We start from the raw sequence: 21416 nt of genomic DNA, 5'->3' as shown, positions 1-21416 counted from the left end.
TCTAAGATGCACCCAGGCGCTTTGTTTCAATGGACTTCCAGACCTGGCGCTTATTAGAGGCCGGGCGCTTATTGGAGTCCCAGCGCTTATTACATAACATCCATCAACCCATGACATGTGAAGGACAGGAAGCCATGACTAAAGGGACCATTCCTTAATAAATCTATTTTTGGATCAAGGGAGAATTCATTTATTAAAAACATACCCGGCACTTATTAGAGACCCAACGCTTATTAGAGGAAATACGGTACGTGCAAATGTAATGTGTTAGTATCCAGCATGTTTATTTCTTTGTAAATAATCTCCATTCTAGCTGTTCCCTATTTATTTCAATCAGTATATGATCATCACAACATTAATTTGGTTTGGGGGCTTAATTTTAGACTTTTCTTAGCAAATCTCAAAGAGCCAAATAGAATTTAAATAAATTAGATACAAATAAAACAACAAAAGCTGTCATATTTAAGATCTACCAGTTGTTTTCACGTGATAATCTTTAGTAAAATAGACTGAATTTGTATCCTGTATCTATGTCAACACTTTCATAATGTTTCAGATTGAGATAATTTCCAAACAAATTTGAATAGTTATTCAGAATAAAGTTGTTTGAACTTCACTCACCTGTGTTATTTTATTCCACCTGAAAAGGTCATTTTCTTTCACAATATATTTCTTTGCTTACTATTGGTGTTTCACAGAACTAATTTTCCTCATAGCACAGGCTTGCCTATTAGGATTGTCAGTTTAACAGAGAGTGTCCCTTTAACAATCTAGTACTAAGTGCTTCAGTTTTGTGCATCAACAGTTTTGTGTCATTGTGTATGTAGAACTGAGCATGGTTCAACAAGGAATTTAACCATTTAAAAACCATACGTAGTCAGCTTATTCTTCCCATGAAAATCTACAAGCATCTCCCACACACAAGCCGGCATCAAAGATGGAGGAATGAAAACAATCTCCTTGAACAGGGTGGCCCAGTTTCCTGATTTTTGTACTTATTTTTTCCTGTTAAGTACAAAACAAAAGTTTTTTTTAATAATTTCTTGAAAAAGAGAGTTTTCATAAGTATTGTTTGCAAATCTTTACTATGGTACACTGAGGAAGTTGTTTGTAAACCCATGGACAATATTTCCTCTGTTAACAAAATCAGGAAATTGGGAATCTCAGAAGAAACATGCCCCATAGAATTATCTAACATGTCTTGTTTCATTCCCTATAGAATGCTTTCAATCTTTGTGATAAATTACATTTGAATGTTTTGTTTTGAAAGGAATCAGAAACCATTACATGTCAGGCCTTTTTACAAGTGTGTTGAGATGTTATCCCTATTCAGAATGGTAAATACTATGGGTTAACTTGCATCCATATACAATACAAGAGGTCATGAAAGTTATGTCCCTTAGTAGGGACAGAATGTGCTGATCATATGACTGAATCTCAGATTCCAAATTAAGGAACATTGGTCTCACTGTTATGCATCAGTCAGGGGTGGAAATAACTTTAAAATTGCTAGTGTACAGTGGCACATGTAAAATAACTTGCCCTAATAATTTTTCCACTGTACCGGTCGTTTTCTTGCTGATTTTTAAAATAAAAAAACATAATTAACGTCTGAAAGTCAACTGGACACCGGTACAGTGTAATATACAAATTTGCTTGCCCAACAGAACAAAACACTGGACTCGGACGTCGGGCAATGGGTTATTTCTACCCTTGAATCAGTCAAAATGGACTTCTCCCCACTGGCAAAGAATTAAGATGGGCACCACTTGGTTTCATGAATATATGCTGGGATATGACTGAAGTACTGATGAGAGAACATTGAAGTAAGCTCTCTTACACAACTGTGTGCCGGACAGACATGATTGTGACATGACGACAGTGCAATACAGCAGTATTATTGCAGACACTCATGATGACAGAGATGCTGCCTCCTCCAGGCTGTTGTTCAACTGTACCAGACAATGCCTTTAACCACTAGCCTGAAGGCTGTGTCTAGCAATTCTCTGTTGGGCTAATAAACCCTGCTAATCATAGCCCATACAAAAGAGTAAGATGTGTAAAAGAATGCTGAAAGGGTGGGTTGGAGTAAGACACGTGTTGGCGCTCTACCTATATGATTGGCTTGATTCTGTGCTAACAATTACCATATGTACTCAACCTCTAAGTACAGTCTGTACCACAAATGGCACCACAACCAATCAGCTTCTGATAGTGAACAATCCTTAATCATATTATCAAAACCTTGTAGGGCATTTCATAGTCTTACTGATCAAACTTCTTGTCAAATTTGCTTTCCAGATAAATATGCAGAAGAGTCCCTTCCCCATTTCATAAAAATGGATAATGTCAAAATGTGTAGTTAGTGATCTGATGTTAGGTTGTTGACAAATGTTCTTCCCACTGAAGAATTTAACGGTTTCTTACAATCTGGCTTACTGAGTCAGGGTATAACAATTTTCTGTTTTCTAAAGTCCTTGACAGACTGACACACCCCACAGACTGACACACCCCATAGACTGACACACCCCATAGACTGACACACCCCACAGACTGACAGACTGACACACTCCATAGATTGACAGACCGACACACTTCATAGATGACACACCTCATAGACTGACAGATTGACACATCCCACAGACTGACACACCCCATAGACTGACACATTCCATAGACTGACAAACTGACACACTCCATAGATTGACAGACCGACATACTTCATAGATGACACACCTCATAGACTGACAGATTGACACACCCCATAGACAGATAGATTGACACACCTCATAGACTGACAGATTGACACACCCCATAGACTGACAGACCAACACACTCCATAGACTGACAGACCGACACACTTCATAGATGACACACCTCATAGACTGACAGATTGACACACCCCATAGACTGACAGATTGACACATCTCATAGACTGACAGATTGACACACCCCATAGACTGACAGACCAACACACTCCATAGATTGACAGACCGACACACTTCATAGATGACACACCCCATAGACTGACAGACCAACACACCCCATAGATTGACAGACCCCATAGACTGACAGACCGACACACTTCATAGATGACACACCTCATAGACTGACAGATTGACACATCCCATAGACAGATAGATTGACACACCTCATAGACTGACAGATTGACACACCCCATAGACTGACAGACCAACACACTCCATAGATTGACAGACCGACACACTTCATAGATGACACACCCCATAGACTGACAGACCAACACACCCCATAGATTGACAGACCCCATAGACTGACAGACCGACACACTTCACAGATGACACACCTCATAGACTGACAGATTGACACATCCCATAGATTGACAGATTGACACACCCTATAGACTGACACACCCCATAGACTGACAGACTGACACACCCCATAGACTGACAGACTGACACACCCCATAGACTGACAGATTGACACACCCCATAGACTGACAGACTGACACACCCCATAGACTGAGAGTTGACACACCCCATAGACTGACAGACTGACACACCCCATAGACTGACAGATTGACACACCCCACTGACTGTAGGGCAGACAGTCTGTGGGTTTAAGTCATTAAACACTTTGCCAGAGGACATACACATTTGCCACTGCTGCAAGCAAGAATCAGGTTCATTAAATCGCATTATGCCTGAATGCAGACTTGGTGAGCTAATTTGGTTTCAGCAATAGTTCACCTATTCAACTAGAATGATTTATTTGCTACCAAAAGTGTATACAAACAATACTAATGATTCTAATTCACAGATTTCATATCTTCAATAGGAGACACTGATTCAATCCTGTTTGAGTTATACAAACAGAGAAGTAAGTTATTTTTGTGCAAGTGATTAATTTTACTTCAGTAGACACAGGATATATGAGGACTTAGTCTAAATTTAATATACGACTCTAATGCAAAGAATATCTGTGATATTAGGAAAGGGTCAAAATACTTCTCTAATTTGCAGGCCATGATGCAAAAATTACTAACTTCACATTTTCAAAATTTTGTAAACTGCTTCACAATCACAATCAAGTGAAATTTCACAATATTTGAACTGTTTGTGACATCATTTGCACCATACAAACAGAAAAATGACATTGAGTTGTTTTACATAAAAACACAATTTATTGCTTTACGACAGCAAATTAATCCTTGCCAATAAACAAGTGTTAATAGCCCTTGATACACAAATCCACTTGATTAAACAGTTTTACAAAACACCTTAGACAATACACACAATTAAAAGCTAATTAGTTTAATTGATTAGAAAATTGTACATCTTCAATTAACTTTAAAAATGAAACATTTCAATGAGACTGGCCAATGTAAATTTTTGTACACTATTTTAATCTAAATATACAAATAAAATTCAAAAACATTTTAAGATACACATTTTCCTAAATTACAATATTTTATTCATTTTCCTAAATTCCAATTCTTATTCAATCAACAAACACATTTGCACATATCCAAGATAAACAATAAAACCTGAACTGACATATAATTTGAAAAAAAATGAGGATAACCTAACTATGCCATTATCCAATCATACAGTGTGAAATCACAACTCTATAAGTGGTCAGTTAATTCTGGTGATTAATTAAGAAAGATATCTGTTTTCTTAATTTAAAATAATTGTACCAACAACACACACTTCTGCACAATTTCAACTTAATCAGTGGATCCCAAATAGCAGTTTGCTTTCCACAAATACAATCAGGATAATTTAACTATCCTATCACTAAATTTAATCTACAACTTGGTGTGAATAGATATATAGATTACACATACACAGTGGGGAATTAACAACTTAGTAAGTGGACACTTAATGTAGGTGATTAATTAAGCAGGATTATCTCCAATAAGTAATTGCTCCCAATATACTATCAAAGCTCTTGATTAGTCACGGCTGAACGCACACCAACAGAAGCAGTTCGAGCAATACCCTGATGAGCACTCCTACCCAGTGTTATCTCTGGGTGCAATCTACCCTTACACAGGGATTTTATGGCATTCTCAAATACCTCAGGTGTTGGGGCCTGACTGATTCCAGAGTAGCATTACACTTTTCTCACATCCATACACATGTCCATATATGATGTGACAGTTGAGTGTTGTGTGGAGATAGTTGATGCATTAAATAGGCTTGATTGATTAGTTATAACTCTTTGTATATTCGTGTAGGTAAGATGTTCATTTTGAGCTGTCTTAAAAAACGCAGAGCTGCACATTAAAAGTGCATCACAAATGGTATACCAATGGTGTTTATTTAAATTATGAATTGACAAAAACAATACAATAGAAATGCACATAACTGACGAATATACGTGCTAATCAAGACAAATTACTTATAACACAAAACGTAAGCTGTATACCTAAGCTCTCACGCAGAATAGCAAGACAAAAACAATGCGAAGAAATCAAAACCCAAACAAAAGCAAGTAAGCAAAATTTATCCGCGCAACGTTTAAAATGACATGCTGTCAAGTCTATGGGCACCTGCTTCCGCGTTATCTAGATCAGAACACGTGGTAATGTTTACATCGGTATCTGAGCGTCAAACATGCTAGCAGTGTACACGCCGATATAAAAAGCTTCCAAGATAATAAATATGTGCAACTAGACAAACAGTAAGTCTTACAGGTTTTAGATCTCCTTTTGTACGTGAAAATAGTGGGACGCCACCCCCGGCCGTCAAGCACACCAAGTAGGCCGCCATTTGTAAACAAATTGTACGCATGCGCACTTACTACTGCGTATGTATGCTGGGTAATTAAAATGGCGCTGTAGCCCAAAGAGACGAAAGCAGCTGTCAAAGTTTTGAAAATCCTTTCGGGTAAGTAATATTAATTGTCACCTCTGCTCAGTAACACAAACGTTGTGTCTATGTCAGATTAGGAAATTTCCCTCTCAAAGTTGTCTGGTGACCGTCACCCATTTGTGTTTGCTTCAGTTGTGGTTAGCGCACGCGGCTAGTCTTGGTTCCATTGTTTTCGATCTCACATGTGCTCTGTGAGTGTGTTGGGCCATCGTAATGACACCTGGCTTTGCAGCAAATTTCTGCACATTCTTTCACACTCAAGCCTCTGGAATTATTTCATCTTCATTTCCTTTCATAATTCAACTCTTGACTTAAAGTTTAATCTGTGAATTGATCTATTTTTGAGATTCCCGCGAAGCCTATTCAAACCGCGGGCCTTGTCAGTTGAGAGTAATACGTATAGTATACCGGGGTGACCTAACGCCAGATATTGATCACTATAACTTAGATAGGAACTGCATCACACACGCTTTGACTGCCACTACAGGCAAGTCATTCTCTTCATTGCCAAGTTCACAGTCTTCCACAAATGTGAGTACTAGAGAAAGGTTTTTTCTTTTGTGGTCTATTTTTAGCTGAGAGAGGAGGAGATATACTGAGTAACTGTGTAAGATAAGGATGAATGGACTGTGGGCCATTGATTATTGAGCGTGTGCGTTTCTACTACTCTTTGTGTGAGCAGGGTACCCACGCTTTGATACGCTACATATGTCATAAACACGACATTATCACTTCCAGCATTTGCAATCTATGTGACATTTTTGACTCATCATTTCCATTATTTTAATTGATTGAGTTTGGCTGGGGAGCTGTGCGATGACTAAGTTGTAATCGTACAGGAGTACTTACGGCCTTTGTGTCACTGTCAGAAGCCTTCTCCATTGTCCTTTTGTCCGTCAAGTGTTGGTGATTGCCAAGGAAATTAAATTTCTCAAGATTCTCGTGGAAAGATGGGGACGGACAGCAATTGTATGTATGTGCACAATTTGATTTTCTGTTGACGTGCAGCACAATTTTGTGAAAATTGTATATGAAGAATTTGTCTTGTAATTTATTTTAACAGTTCTCTGTGCCTGCTTAGGTCCAATTGAGTGAGTCATCAATGGCCAATTTCTTATTTACTGCCACATGGAAAATTATCTAGTGACTGAGGAAAATAATTACTTTTTCTTTGTGATACTTGGAAGTCATTGTCAGTTAGCACAATTTTTTTGATGCCAGAAATAGCTGAAATTGCTGCTTGCCATGGTAGAGTGAGCCTCTTGTGAAATGCTTACATTATTGACGATGCCTTTTGTTCACTGTAAGGAAAATACTTTTAATGGGTTTTAATTTTGCATCATGGTCCAATGCATGTTGAAACAAGTATTTAATTATTTTTAATTCTGTTAATTACATTCATTACCTTATTTTAAAGCACAACTTGCATCATTTCTGTAATCGGTTTTGAAAAGGAGTATTTTCTGGTGCTAAACATTTTTTATTTGTTGTTAATTGCTGGGAAATATCTTTCAATGCAGTATCAAACATATGACCTGCCTGGTTAATATTGTGCAACGTTGTTAGCAAAATTTGTGAAAAAAGATCTTGATTGTGAAACAGTGTTGCAAATTGCTTGCATAGCAAACTGATGATCATTGCTGTAATGTTGTCATTTGTTACTTAATTGTTTCACTTTTTAATATTATATCAATATTGTCCATCTATGTCAAACATTAAATCACAACATCTGTTCTATTTCATGTATATTTACTATATTGACTTTTGTGTTTGAAAAAACAGGTTTTGATAGAAAGAAAGAAACCAGTCTATTTGAAAACTCCAGAATCTAAACATGGGAACTGAATTAAAAATAGAACAGTAACAATGGCGAAAAGTTGTAGGAGCTGTCAATTTTAATCAAGGGTTTCTTTCACAATTTGAAACATGCTAAAGTCAAACAGTCCAATTTTGTAGGGAATTTTTTAGAATGGAAACAATAATTCGTTCATGAGTCATGTTATGAAAGGATACAGGCGGTATTTTGTGTAGTAAGTCGTAGATGTGCAGTTATGTTAAAGTCTGGCTCGTGTACTTTGTCTCAAGCTTATGTGTATCTAGCATTTCCCTTTCGAGAGAAGCAAACAAATATATCCTGTTGACATTGCCAAGGCCTGGATATAGACACTGCTGTGCAGTTCAATACGGAATACACCTGAGTTTCAGCCCACTCTTCATGTCAGGTTTGCTTGTTGACATCGTCAAAGAACATCGGGTGCAAGCAGCGAAAAAATAATACACTCTTTACTTCTAGTATAGACTATCAGGTGTGTGTGTCGGTGATTGGCGGGCATCAAGAAAACAAGCAATCGTTAGATTCTTACATTCTTGGTAAACAATATGACATTGTCAAAACGTGAACGGTTGCGTTCCACATAGGTAAGAGACACTGTTCCAACAAAGAAGTGATAGGATGGTTGGGTTTCATACAATATGAACGGAGAGTTTTACATACCGTATACATGTTAACTTTGGGGAAAAAACACAAGTTTTGTGTGGGAAAACAATATGGCTTTGTCTTACATTGTACCTATTTGGGACCACTTACATTTTCAAGATATGAAGTACAATGTCGCCAGTCATATTTGCTCTTAAAAATCTATAAGTCATTTTCACATGGACTTTGTCTATACAGCTTCCCTCAACAAATATTTACCTAGTAATGAGGCAGGTATTCAACACATACCTGGACCCGGCTTAGTGAGCTTGTGTGTTCTTGGTGCCAAGCTTACTAAGAAATCAGTCTAGGTTTAAGAAAATAACTGGAACCGTAGAGCTCAGATAAGTGTGGAGCCCCATATGTCCTAGGTTAATGTATAGGGTTATGTAGTTAATTAGTTAATTGTTGAAACAACGACATCTGTTAAATTTTTTAAACAAGGATGTGGGTTTTTTTCAATGTGATAAGCCAATGCATTACTAAGATAATATATTCTCTAGGTAATGTATTTGGTTTTCAGTAAAGTAATTCATAAGTAATAATTAAACAGAAAGACTTAATGGAATTGCAAACAACTTTGGATGGATGTTAGGTGGTACCATTTAACCCATTCTGGTCAAAAGGTATTTTAATGTTGCATCAAGGAAAAAGAAATCGTCACAGTTTGGCATTAAGAAATCAGTTTTTTTTAATAAGTAAGGCCACAAGAACATATGTAAATCTGTGAAGGCAGTGATATAAACTTTTATCTTGACTAGGTGTTAACTGTCATACCACATCAGGTGTAATAAACTTTATATGTACATTATACATCTGTATATGTCACTGTTGAGTAATTCATAAGGAAAGATGGTAAGCAATAAATAGATAATTTGACCCAGTCCTGCCCCAGTGATAGCTGATATCGTCTGCATACAAAGAATGTTAGAGTGTCTGCTCACGATATTGACATAGTTGTCTTACACTGCGAAACATAGACATAAACTGACTTGGATAGATAAGACACAAATTATTTCCTTGTCATAATGGAGTTTTTGATGTGTCACAACATCTGAAGAAAACCCTGTCTCATAGTCTACCAACTTACATCATTACCATTAACTGACTGCAGTTTGAAAAGGATTCTTTCCTTAATGCTTTCTTGCTCATTTGGTTCAAGCAGTTAAGTCATCTGAAATGGCTGTTTTATTCTTTGTTTGTTTAAACAAAAATAAATATGGGTAAAAGTATCCATGCTCAATGTAAAGTACATTTTTTAAATGTTAAGTTGTAATTTTATGACTCTGAAATGTTGTGGAACATGTTGTACATGTATTCAGGATTTGTCTTACCCAGTTGTATAAGTGGTGGTTTTGTCCATAGATAACTTCCATCTTAACTGGCACTTTAATGATGTAGATACTGATAATTCGTTTAAGTTTCAAATATAGCATTATTCGGTCATATTTATGAATTTCAGTAAATTCAAGTCCAACTTTATACACCATGTGGTCGATCTGGTGCCAAAAAACTTTCTTTACAAACTCAATACAAGACAATGTTTGTCAATTTAAACTTTTAAAAAGTCGCTTTGCAAACATTTGTCGTGTTTGTAGATAGATAAGGAAAAAACTCAATCTTCAATCAAAATTGGCAGCCATGATAAAGGTTAAGAAACAGGCAGTGAACACTGTCTCAATCAGGGAGACAATGGGATGGGGAAGAGCCTTTATCTTGAGTGACTCATAGTATCTACTTGCACACAGTCAATAAGTGTGGCACATAGATTGACTATAGAATTTTAAAGATGGTTGGGAGTTTTTCTTGATCTTAAAGTCGACAGAAATGATGGCGCGTTGGTTTGCTGGCAAATCTTAAACACAGGTACAGCTGTGTGTGTATACACGAGGAAATGCGGACATTTCGACCATCGATTGCCCCTCGCAACAATGACCTCTGGAAATATTTGTCAAAAAAATTTGGAGATAAAACAAACTGGGCTGAAATGAAAATATGACTCCACTGGGGTTTGTTGCCTTACTGTAACAGAATCTGTTAGTTCATCATGGCTCTGGCAGATTTATCTCAACTTCATCTGTTCTAACAGACATATACCTTGTAATGTTACATTGAAACTATCAAGATATTCAGAGAAGACCGACCCCCAGTCAATCTTGGTGTCGCTTATTTTATCGGTTGGAAAAATATTTGTCGAACTTCAGCAAATTCATGTGTGGGTTCTTAATAGTATTATTCTGCCATTTTTCAAGATAAAAGTTGATGTCCATTTAAGCACATATGTACATAATATCGTTTATAGTATCTTGTTTGGGGGAATAATGGGACAGATGAAAAATATCTTAAGATGACGGATGAGACTATATAAAACTCAAACAGAGCAAAGCTATAGGGGGATGTTGATAACAGCGTGTACATACAATATAGGTTAAGTATCTTAACCAGGTAGATAGGGTGAGGTATTGTGCAACTTCCTGCCATGTCATATCCCCTACCACCATTCCTCTTTTAATCCTATGCACACAGTAATTTATATAGTTCAAAGGTTTACTGTTCGAAGCAAATGTAACATAATGCCACAGCACGAGGAAAACTCTGCTAGTACAAGTTGATTCTTGTGTGATTAACACCCTGGACATAAGACATAAAATACATGCGTATTTTCACAACAGGAAGTTTAACTTAAGATAGCATGATTTACACCCGTGAGTGTTTAGTTATCAAAATAAGATTATCGTTAGTATAAGTTGTTTGTGGGTCATCCAGCTCTTGCCTACCTATAGTCCCTAGCTCAGCCCCGGAAACCCTCCTGAATAACAAGGAAATATGCCTATGTCATCTGGGTTTCAGAAGTTTTGCTGCAGTTAAGTTTTTATGGTATGAATCGGTTTGGTTATCTTGTGGTTACATGTCTATTTTTAGGGTACAATTATTATTAATATATCTAACATGAAGTTATGCTTGGGCCTTTAGATTTTGCTAAAGTATGAAATGTAGATGTTGTCTATATATTCAGTCTTAACATGAGGGTTATAGGGACATCTTTAAAAGATGGAATGTTATTTGCATGATAGTTGATATATCTTTCAGTGCATGACGTGGAGGCATGTTTTAGGGGTGATGGTAAAAGTAAGAATAGATATTGTGCAATAGTGACAACTTGATGTTAACAGATTCAAAGTACAAATGTACTTCAACCAATCGATTTACTGCCATTGACAAATCGGGTTCATCTTACTGACTGCTCAGTCATGTTGCAATTTACTGCAGTTTTGGAAAGGTAATCTTAAAAAAAATGATTCTTTAAACTTTTAGCTTCAGTATGTCTTGACTTTGTCTCAGTTGAGATGGAGTATATTTGAGAGTGTATCAATGCAATACTGGGTTATGTTTCAATGTCCACTTGATGTCTGTCCTCGTCTTTATTTGGTTGCGCTCAGTGCAAGCTGTAATATTGAAAAAGGAAAATGTGACTGTTTTGAAACTGTGGTCTTGGGTTAAGCAAAATCTATGGCTCTGTGAGAGTGCATATGGAATTAGCCACTAATAATAGTATTCATGAAGCAGTTCACTTACTTGTTTGGGAATATTTGTTAAATATTTCAAAGTCAATAACCGTTGATCTCTGATCCAAGAGCTCAATTTTCGTTTATGCTGATGAATATATTAAGTGAAGATTCAGATTGTTTTTCAGCAGTAGAAAAAAGCATGAAAGTTGATAGTAGTTTTTATTCTGTAGTGTATTTGAAAGGGATTTGACTCTACTTAAACACTGAGTTCAGAAAAGAGTATAAGATCCTGAGGTCTTAAATGCACATGTGTTTTTACATCAACTGGGAAAATAGGTTTGACATATAGAATAGAGCAACCATAAGGCTGTATCACAATGTACTACTAGCATTAGCTCTATCAGGCTCCGCACAGAGGCCGATTCAAACATCTTGATTCACACTGAATCGATCAAATGAGCGATGTAGATTCAGTTCTAAGGCCCTGAATTACAGCAGAATGTGGAGGTAAACTTGAGACATTGCTATTTATTCACTCAAGACTATGAAATAATTTACGTTTATTGGGCGAAATCTTGAACAAAAGCAGAATTAATGTTTCAGAAATATGAGATATGATCAATTCTGTTGACAGTTTAGTTTGTTAGATTGTTTTATACAAATGTTGTATGTTGGAAGTTTATTTTGGGACTCAATTTAGAATAGGTTTCTTTGATTACTTTGGTGTTGTAACATTTTCAAAAGCTGACAAATTCAGATTTTATATTTAAAAGAGAATGAAATGTTCAGGTTGAATATTTGCAAACTATATCTCTGTCCTGACATTGAAATTTTCTTACTGAACATCTCAGCAATTGAAGCAGTTGACTGCATGAGAGTGGTTGTAGTTTTGTGTTCTTGTTTTATGGTTTTAGAGCGTATACATAGTTAACCAACAAATGTTTTAAACCATGTTGTATCACCCTGAATCTGCTGGAGTGATGATAATGCTTAAGTTTATATCAAGACCAACACAAGACTGTTATTCGACACAATCAAATTCCCATACTCAACACATATCACATTTGACACAAGCATGTTTTGGAATATGAATTGTGTCCTTGGTTATGTAAAGAAAATCTTTTATTTTGTTTTATTTATGCTACAGAATAACCAGCCTACATATCTGTCAAAAAGTATCATATTTAGGGCAAATATAGCTGTGAAAATTATATGAAAGGATGACTAAAAGTAAGATAGGACACCAGGTGTCTATGGTCTGTCACCGTTCTTCTCAAGGCTAAAGAAAAATACAAGAGATAAACCCCTTTCTTTATAATCGCAATCTTTTCCCAAATTTGTTTTCTCCCAAATTTATTGTGTTCAAAATTTTCTGGAAAATAACTTTGCAGGAACCAGATTTATGAAATCAATGTTATATTCATTATCAGAGATTTTGTTATTCTCTCGTGCTTGTGGTGTAGTTCTCATGTTGTAGTGACTGTTCACTGTATTGACAATCATCCAGCATCAGATTTCAGGATATACTCTGGCGTCAATGGTGCTTCAGTTTCTTATACTAATTAAACTCCAGCTCAAGCACATTATTGATTAATTAAACATCACATCAATTGCCACCAAACAAGTTTTCTATTATGAAATTCTGCAGATTACCTTTATCAGGTGCTTGTTAAGGATGAGAAATGTGGGCAATATAGCATGTTATCTTGATGTGAGGCATCCTGTGCGATATATATTTACGTATTTACCAACTGTCATATAGACACAGTGTTTATCATTTTTGTGTTTTGTTGAAGCAAAAAGAGAAATTTACAGTAAACATTTTGGTGTAATAATTTTAACAGAAAACTTAAATATTCATGGTTGAAATAAAACAAACCCTTTGTTAACTACTGTCTTTGTGCAAAGTAAACTTTCCGTGTATCATGAACACAAAACAACAATTAATACCCTGAGGTATTCACAAAGATGTATCATAATATCTGTGACTGCACTGTCATAATAGGACACTTCTTATCTGAAACCTAGGTTACAGTGTATGCAAACACACCGCTTCATGTTGATAGAAATGTATGCAAACAATGACAAAGAAAAGGACGAACCACAAGTCTCCCTTGACAGTAGCAAAGTTAAATGCTGATAAAGTGAGCCAATTCCAAAATGTACAATTTATTTTTTGAAAAGGTCAAATTAGAGATATATCAATTGAGTTGAAATTTTTATTTGAGTTATGTTCACAGAAATTTTTTATTCGATTTTTTTGAAAGCGTAAATCGATTAAAATTACAAAATTGCAAGAATTTGATTAATATATGTGCTATATATCAGTAAACATCCAACAATAGAAAGAAAGAAATTTAGCGTGAAAGGAATATAGATGATTTGTTTCCTGCGTCGTGTGGCTGCATTGAGTGAGATGGGCAGTTTATACTACAGCTCATGGTAGGTTGTTCACTGTTGTGGTAGGCAACGATAGATCATAGGAGTGTCCGAGCCTCACTGTGACGCTTCAGTTATCCAATGACATCTTACTATGCAAAGACAGGTGTTGGGAGCACGGCTTACGCTTTTGAAATGTATATGCCATTTCTTATCTACTCCCTGACTGCACAATGAATTTCCTGTCGATGAGGGAACTTATAAATAAAAGCTTGCAAGGTTTATCAATAGCTGGGCCAGTCAGCGGTGCGTGAGTGGCTTTCAATAAGCGATCATCGTAATATACTAGCAGCATGCGTTTCTCAAGGGATGTGTGTTTCAACTGGCATGTTTGGTGTCAGTGATCGTCAATCGTTCTGTGACAGATGACTTAAGTTTTAATGGTGAGTGAAAGCTTTGTGGGTCCACATGCCACGTGCTTGCTAAACTTGACTGCGCTCTGATGGCAAATTGTTGAAATTTAAAATGCCTTTGTGCATTTTGTAGTAAGCAGGTTTTAAATGTTTAAACATAAAACTTATTTAAAATGAATTGGGTATTTGTTTTTCAAATCGGAAACAAAAGGTTTGGAATTTTTTTTGGTGCAAATTTTTGATGAAAATAATACTTTTGGATAATAGTTGATTTTTGTGTTTTATTATCTGGCTAGTAATATGCATTTTGTTGGACTGTCATCATGGTCTGTTTGTGTGTTGACTATTTGTATTAGACCCAGTGCCAGTCCTTTCATTCGCAGCAATTTGACAGATGTTCTTTGTCTTGAGGGCTTAAGGCCTTGCTCTTCACCGGTATTGATTGGTGGAAATTAAGGTCCAAAGATGTCAATAAATCTCTACAACATAGAAATACTGGAAACTACTATCATTACAACTTGTATTTGTCATGTCAGGGTGCATGTTAAGGCTTGGCTGGAGAGGGGTATTAGAATCCCGAATAATGTCTTTGTAATACAAAGTTACAATCACTCAAACAGAATTTTTGTGTTGGTATTTTGGATTGTAGAAATGGTTGATTTTGTTCATTTTAATTGTGTTTCCAGGGATTATATTTCTAACGTCGTTTATTATTTGTTATAATTGATTTTTTTGCGTATTTCAGAGATGAAAAATATCATTTCTTTGTATTCAGTATAAGTTATTGGTAGTATCCTATTGGAAGAAAATAATTTTATTGTATTTTTTATTTATTTCTCCTGTTGTAGATATATATGATAGTATCAGCTTAACAGACAATAGATCTGTGAAAACAGTATTTCTTGTCTTATCTTTTATCTCTACATTTTTGTTGTTGGCATAGCTGTTCAAGAACTAGAATTACACAAATCAATCCGAAAATGAAAACTGAAAATATTTTGTTCTTTGTCTTAATATTATTAGCAAAGTTTAACCTTTCAGCATTGTATCGAAAGGTCAATTATGCCATGGTTAAACATTTGAAACCAGTTTCCTTTGTAATGTGCTTCCCAACCTGGAGGTCAGTTTTAAAGTTACCAGTTACTAAGCTAAGCCATATGTCATGATTCTGTGACGAATCTCTCCTTTTGAATCAAAAGGGACATCTGTGATGCCTGGGCATTGCAGTGTGATAACAGCTTGTACTGTTACTACGGTAGGTTGTATTGTTGCTGGGCCGGGGGCAGAACAATTGAAGATGGGCCACCATAATTGATCGGAGATCATCCTTCCACTATTTGATGAGGAGTTGTCTTCATTGATGGTCCTATCTTTGTCTGGGCAGCAAGGCAGTCCCTCCCCTCCTCCCCTCCACTCCCCCCAGCCTAACAGGTCATCGCACCCTTACTGACAGTATATATTGATTGCACTCGCATCAACGTAGATAGTGGGTTCGGATTGCAAAAACCCCATCGCATTGACAGGGAAATTGATATTTCTTTATCCAAATTAAAGAAATTGTTTAAACTGTAACATTCATCATTTCAAAAATCCATTTAGGCCTACAGTGGAGCCGAATGCGTTGCAACATTGCGTCATACGTTTCAATTGCTCATCAAAAACGTGATTTCTGGTATCACGTTCATTTAAAGAAACTCTAAGTATGCTCGGTTGTTATGGTAACGACGTGCATGCATGACTTTTATGAATTTACTTTTTCCTAATTTTCCATTGGAGATTTGTGTTTAGTGGTGGAGGTGTATTATGTGTATTAAACTGAAGGGAACATCAAGTTTGTGTCAGGGTACTATTGATTGGACAACATACATCCAACAGCGGATACTCTTCATGTTGAAGAAGCGATCAAGCCACAATGGAACTGACCCGAAATTGGCACAGAAATGTGGCTCCGATAAAATCAAATTGCTTCAAAGATGATTAAAAAATAAGAAAGGTTTTTGTTATGTGATTAAGCGCATCAAATGTAGAGTGTGATCAAATATTATCTTTAAGCAGCTTGTGGCATATGCGGAATTTCTGGTGATACCGTATCCAGGAGTGCCTTTACATGCTCTAACACAGATGACCATAAATCATTATTAAAATGTTGGATTTGGATGCATCAGGAAGCTTGGGTTTAAGAATATTGAATTTCCTTAGAATTTAAAATTTTAAAATATAAATTTGTAAGTGGAAATGAAATGTTCTCAATTTCACCTTCCTGGTCTAAAATCATGGAGACAATGCTATGTTTTCAAGTTGTTAATGATGAGACTCTGGCTATGTCAATGACAGTGTTAAAGGTAGCTGTCATTTTTTTAATAGGTAAAAACGTAAGAAACTTAAGTCTTTGTTGAGCCGTCGGCTTTGTAGGTAAAAAAGTGCAAGCTTCAATATGTAATCTGCTCATCACAGCGTTCCTTGGGGGAGTTCATGGAGACGCGGACTAGGTATTAAAGTTTCCATTTTCCCCTTACAAAACGTCATTTCAAAGATTAACATGCAGCCCTACCCAACAAATTGGCGTAGATATCACTACAGGCCGTGTACAAGGCATCCAATGATGGCATGTTGGCTGTTAGATGCAATTAGGGGACAGAAGAATATACAGTTACCTCGTTTGGGCTATGAAATATTTGACATTTCACTTTTGACAGTCATGTTTATGAAATCAAAGTGTTCAATTACTATGTTTTTAATTTTATTTCTTTCGACTTTGATTCTGATTTAAAATGCTTTTCTGTATGACTCATTGAAATTCTGAAGTTTCTTTCAACAAAAGCTGATGAACGAGGCAGTTGGAAAGGGGCATACAAAGTGAATGTGTTTTGTTATTTTTGTTTGTTTCTTTTACGGCAGCTATGCAGTGTAAATTGTGAAATACTGAAGGCAAGCAGATAGTCCATACTCAATGGATGTATATCCCAGCCTGGTTCCTGTTGTGTGGACGTATCTAGATTATCATGAATCTGTCACTCTATCTACCGCGGCAAGCACTACATCAATATCTTCAACCAATGACTGGTACCCGGAGATTAAATGGGTAAACTCAGGGGGTATCGCAAGTAGATACGGAAACCCTAGGGTTTTTTAATCTGTAAACTTTGATAGTTCCTCTCTGGAATCGTAACAGAATCCTGCCTTTTCATCATAATCCCTGGAGAAAGATATGTCAACTTCTCACGTCAATGGTAAAGGTAGTTTTAATTCATACCCTGTGTCCCATTATATAATTAGAATGATTTAGATATCAATATTTGATAATACTATTCTTAAAACTATTTCTATATCTGCTGGTCATGGTATGAAACTTCATCCTTCTTATATGTTGGGACCCGTGAAGATCCGGGTTAGAATTGATCTTCAGTAACTCATCCTCGCCGTAAGAGGCGACTAATTGGATCGGGTGGTCAGGCTCGCTGACTTGGTTGACGTATGTCAACGGTTCCCAATTGCGCAGATCTATGCTCATGCTGTTGATCACTGGATTGTCTGGTCTAGACACGATTATGTACAGACCGCTGCCATATAGCTGGAATATTGCTGAGTGCTGCATAAAACTAAACTCACTCACTCACTCTTATATGTTGGTGAACACTATCCTCCTGCACAGAGCTTCAGTCCTCATTGTGATTGTCCCTTAGGCCAGAGCCTTTAAGTATAATGAATGAATAATCTCATTGAAATAGCAGGTTTGGTGTAGATGTGTAAATGGTGCGTTTTAATTGGGAGTCCTTTGTCTTACTGAAGGAACAAGATTAATTCTATTATCCCTGTTGGGAATGCTTACAAGTTTACCTTCCTCTTAAACAAAGCATGTCAAGATTTGAGTTTCCTGTGGCAGTGAATTTCGAAATCCTTCATCAGATAAGTTGAGCTACCAATGTCCGTCATACACTTAAGATTAATTTTGATGTAGATATGTGTTTGTAATAAAGATGAAATAGAGGAAGAAACAATCTGATGTATGTGACCTTCAAGGAAATATGGTTACTGTAGCCATTGATCTAACTTGTGATAACATCCAAGTGAATGAAGCAACATGTTTGTGAATACCTTACGTACCAAACAACAGTGATGGGGAAGTACTGAAGTGTTTGTCTGTAGCGCTGAAGGTCTGAGTTTGAGTCCACACATGTATACAGTGGATGCAGCCAGCATTGCTGGAATCAACAAATCTATAAATACATTCTCAAAAGATACAGAAAGAATGTGTTGGGAAAAGAGCAAAAATATTGCTTCCTTGATAATTTTGTCTGGGATGTAGATCCATACTTGTAAAAATTCTAAAATATACTGAACCAAAATAATTATTGATTATGCATATTTTTGTGTACATTGTTTTATACTGAATACTGGACAAACAATTTCATGATAATATCCCTCAAAATATTCTGGAATTTTGTTCTGTAGTATTTGTAACATGAGAGAAGACTACTGAAGGTGTCTTTAACACACCTGACACGACCAAATTGTACAAGTGTAAAGTACCTCTCAACCTTTCAACCTGTTTCAATAACTATTAATTGACATATACACCAAGGAGACATCCAATTCGAATCTTGAACAAGGATGGAATATTAACAAAGGGGTATAAGATAAGTTATCCTCATTGCAAGGATAGGAGCTATGTTTATCACTAAGGTCAAGTTAACCGAGAAGTACATGCCTTACCATCAATAACCAAATAAAACCTCACCCTTAAAATACAGTGAAAACATTTCTCTGCAATTAATGCACTAAAAGGGATTTGGTATATATTCATTCAAGCTTGTCCCATGCCAGCTTGTGTCCAATACCTGCCTGTGTTCCAAGCTTGTGTCCAATACCAGCTTGTGTCCAATACCTGCCTGTGTTCCAAGCTTGTGTCCATTACCAGCTTGTGTCCAATACCTGCCTGTGTTCCAAGCTTGTGCCCATTACCAGCTTGTGTCCATACCTGCCTGTTCCAAGCTTGTGTCCATTACCAGCTTGTGTCCAATACCTGCCTGTGTTCCCCATCTTTTGTCCAATACCTGCCTGTGTTCCATCTTTTGTCCAGTACCTGCTTGTGTCCAATACCTGCCTGTGTTCCCATCTTTTGTCCAGTACCTGCCTGTGTTCCCATCTTTTGTCCAGTACCTGCCTGTGTTCCCATCTTTTGTCCAGTACCTGCCTGTGTTCCCATCTTTTGTCCAGTACCTGCCTGTGTTCCCATCTTTTGTCCAGTACCTGCCTGTGTTCCCATCTTTTGTCCAGTACCTGCCTGTGTTCCCATCTTTTGTCCAGTACCTGCCTGTGTTCCCATCGTTTGTCCAGTCCCCTGTGTTCCAATCTTTTGTCCAGTACCTGCCTGTGTTCCCATCTTTTGTCCAGTACCTGCCTGTGTTCCCATCTTTGTCCAGTACCTGCCTGTGTTCCCATCTTTTTGTCCAGTACCTGCCTGTGTTCCCATCTTTTGTCCAGTACCTGCCTGTGTTCCCATCTTTTGTCCAGTACCTGCCTGTGTTCCCATCTTTTGTCCAGTACCTGCCTGTGTTCCCATCTTTTGTCCAGTACCTTGTGTTCCCATCTTTTGTCCAGTACCTGCCTGTGTTCCCATCTTTTGTCCAGTACCTGCCTGTGTTCCCATCTTTTGTCCAGTACCTGCCTGTGCTCCCATCTTTTGTCCAGTACCTGCCTGTGTCCCCATCTTTTGTCCAGTACCTGCCTGTGTTCCCCATCTTTTGTCCAGTACCTGCCTGTGTTCCCCATCTTTTGTCCAGTACCTGCCTGTGTTCCCATCTTTTGTCCAGTACCTGCCTGTGTTCCCCATCTTTTGTCCAGTACCTGTCCAGTACCTGCCCTGTGTTCCCCATCTTTTGTCCAGTACCTGCCTGTGTTCCCCATCTTTTGTCCAGTACCTGCCTGTTCCCATCTTTTGTCCAGTACCTGCCTGTGTTCCCATCTTTTGTCCAGTACCTGCCTGTGTTCCCATCTTTTGTCCAGTACCTGCCTGTGTTCCCCATCTTTTGTCCAGTACCTGCCTGTGTTCCCATCTTTTGTCCAGTACCTGCCTGTGTTCCCCATCTTTTGTCCAGTACCTGCCTGTGTTCCCATCTTTTGTCCAATACCTGCCTATGTTCCCCATCTTTTGTCCAGTACCTGCCTATGTTCCCCATCTTTTGTCCAGTACCTGCCTGCCTCTGTTCCCAGTACCTGCCTATGTTCCCCATCTTTTGTCCAGTACCTGCCTATGTTCCCATCTTTTGTCCAGTACCTGCCTATGTTCCCCATCTTTTGTCCAGTACCTGCCTGTGTTCCTGGCTTGTGTCCCCAATATGCTGAGGATCATGCATGATACAGTTTCTTGCCACCCTACAGTCAAGGGGATCCTAAGGCTCAAAAACAGCAAATCTCCAAGATTAGCATTAACAAGTGACCTATAGTTCTTTTGAGCTGACAAATATGATTGAGAGATGAGGAAGAAGGGGTACTTTCCGGAATCCATGTCATATCCATTAATCTAGATTACTTATGGATTTCAAATTATTTTCCCTTTGTAAGCTACAAGCACCTGTACCAAAACAATGTCTTCCTTGGTAGTAGTTTCCAGTGCAACTTAAATATGCCCCCTTTAGATCCGGGTGAGAATTGGTTGTCAGGTGGTGACTAACGAGATTCAGTGGTTGATACATGTCATCATACCTGAGTTGTTGAGGGGCGGTAGGGTAGCCTAGTGGTTAAAGTATTCACTCGTCACGCCAAAGACCCGGGTTCGATT

General features: G+C 37.4%; 2 protein-coding genes across 2 annotated transcripts in view; one reads left to right on the top strand and one right to left on the bottom strand.

The window, feature by feature from the left end:
• The window catches only part of LOC124283972 (protein fuzzy homolog), a 144995-nt gene extending 139237 nt beyond the window's left edge, over positions 1 to 5758 (bottom strand). The window contains exon 1 of the mRNA XM_046720024.1: positions 5679 to 5758. Coding sequence (XP_046575980.1) covers positions 5679 to 5756 — 78 coding nt within the window. The 5' untranslated portion in view covers positions 5757 to 5758. The remainder of the gene's footprint in view (positions 1 to 5678) is intronic.
• Positions 5759 to 5804: 46 nt separating this feature from the next.
• LOC124283978 (zinc finger protein 473 homolog) overlaps positions 5805 to 21416 on the top strand; it is a 47047-nt gene continuing 31435 nt past the window's right edge. The window contains 1 exon segment of the mRNA XM_046720030.1: positions 5805 to 5873. The gene's annotated coding sequence lies outside the window, so the exon portion shown is untranslated.

This window comes from Haliotis rubra, unplaced genomic scaffold (assembly GCF_003918875.1).
Source record: "Haliotis rubra isolate DU_JTF1 unplaced genomic scaffold, ASM391887v1 Scf326, whole genome shotgun sequence".
Classification (NCBI taxonomy): Eukaryota; Metazoa; Mollusca; class Gastropoda; order Lepetellida; family Haliotidae; genus Haliotis; species Haliotis rubra.
The sequence above is the reverse complement of the archived record's forward strand: the minus strand, read 5'-3'. Positions and strand labels throughout refer to the sequence as shown.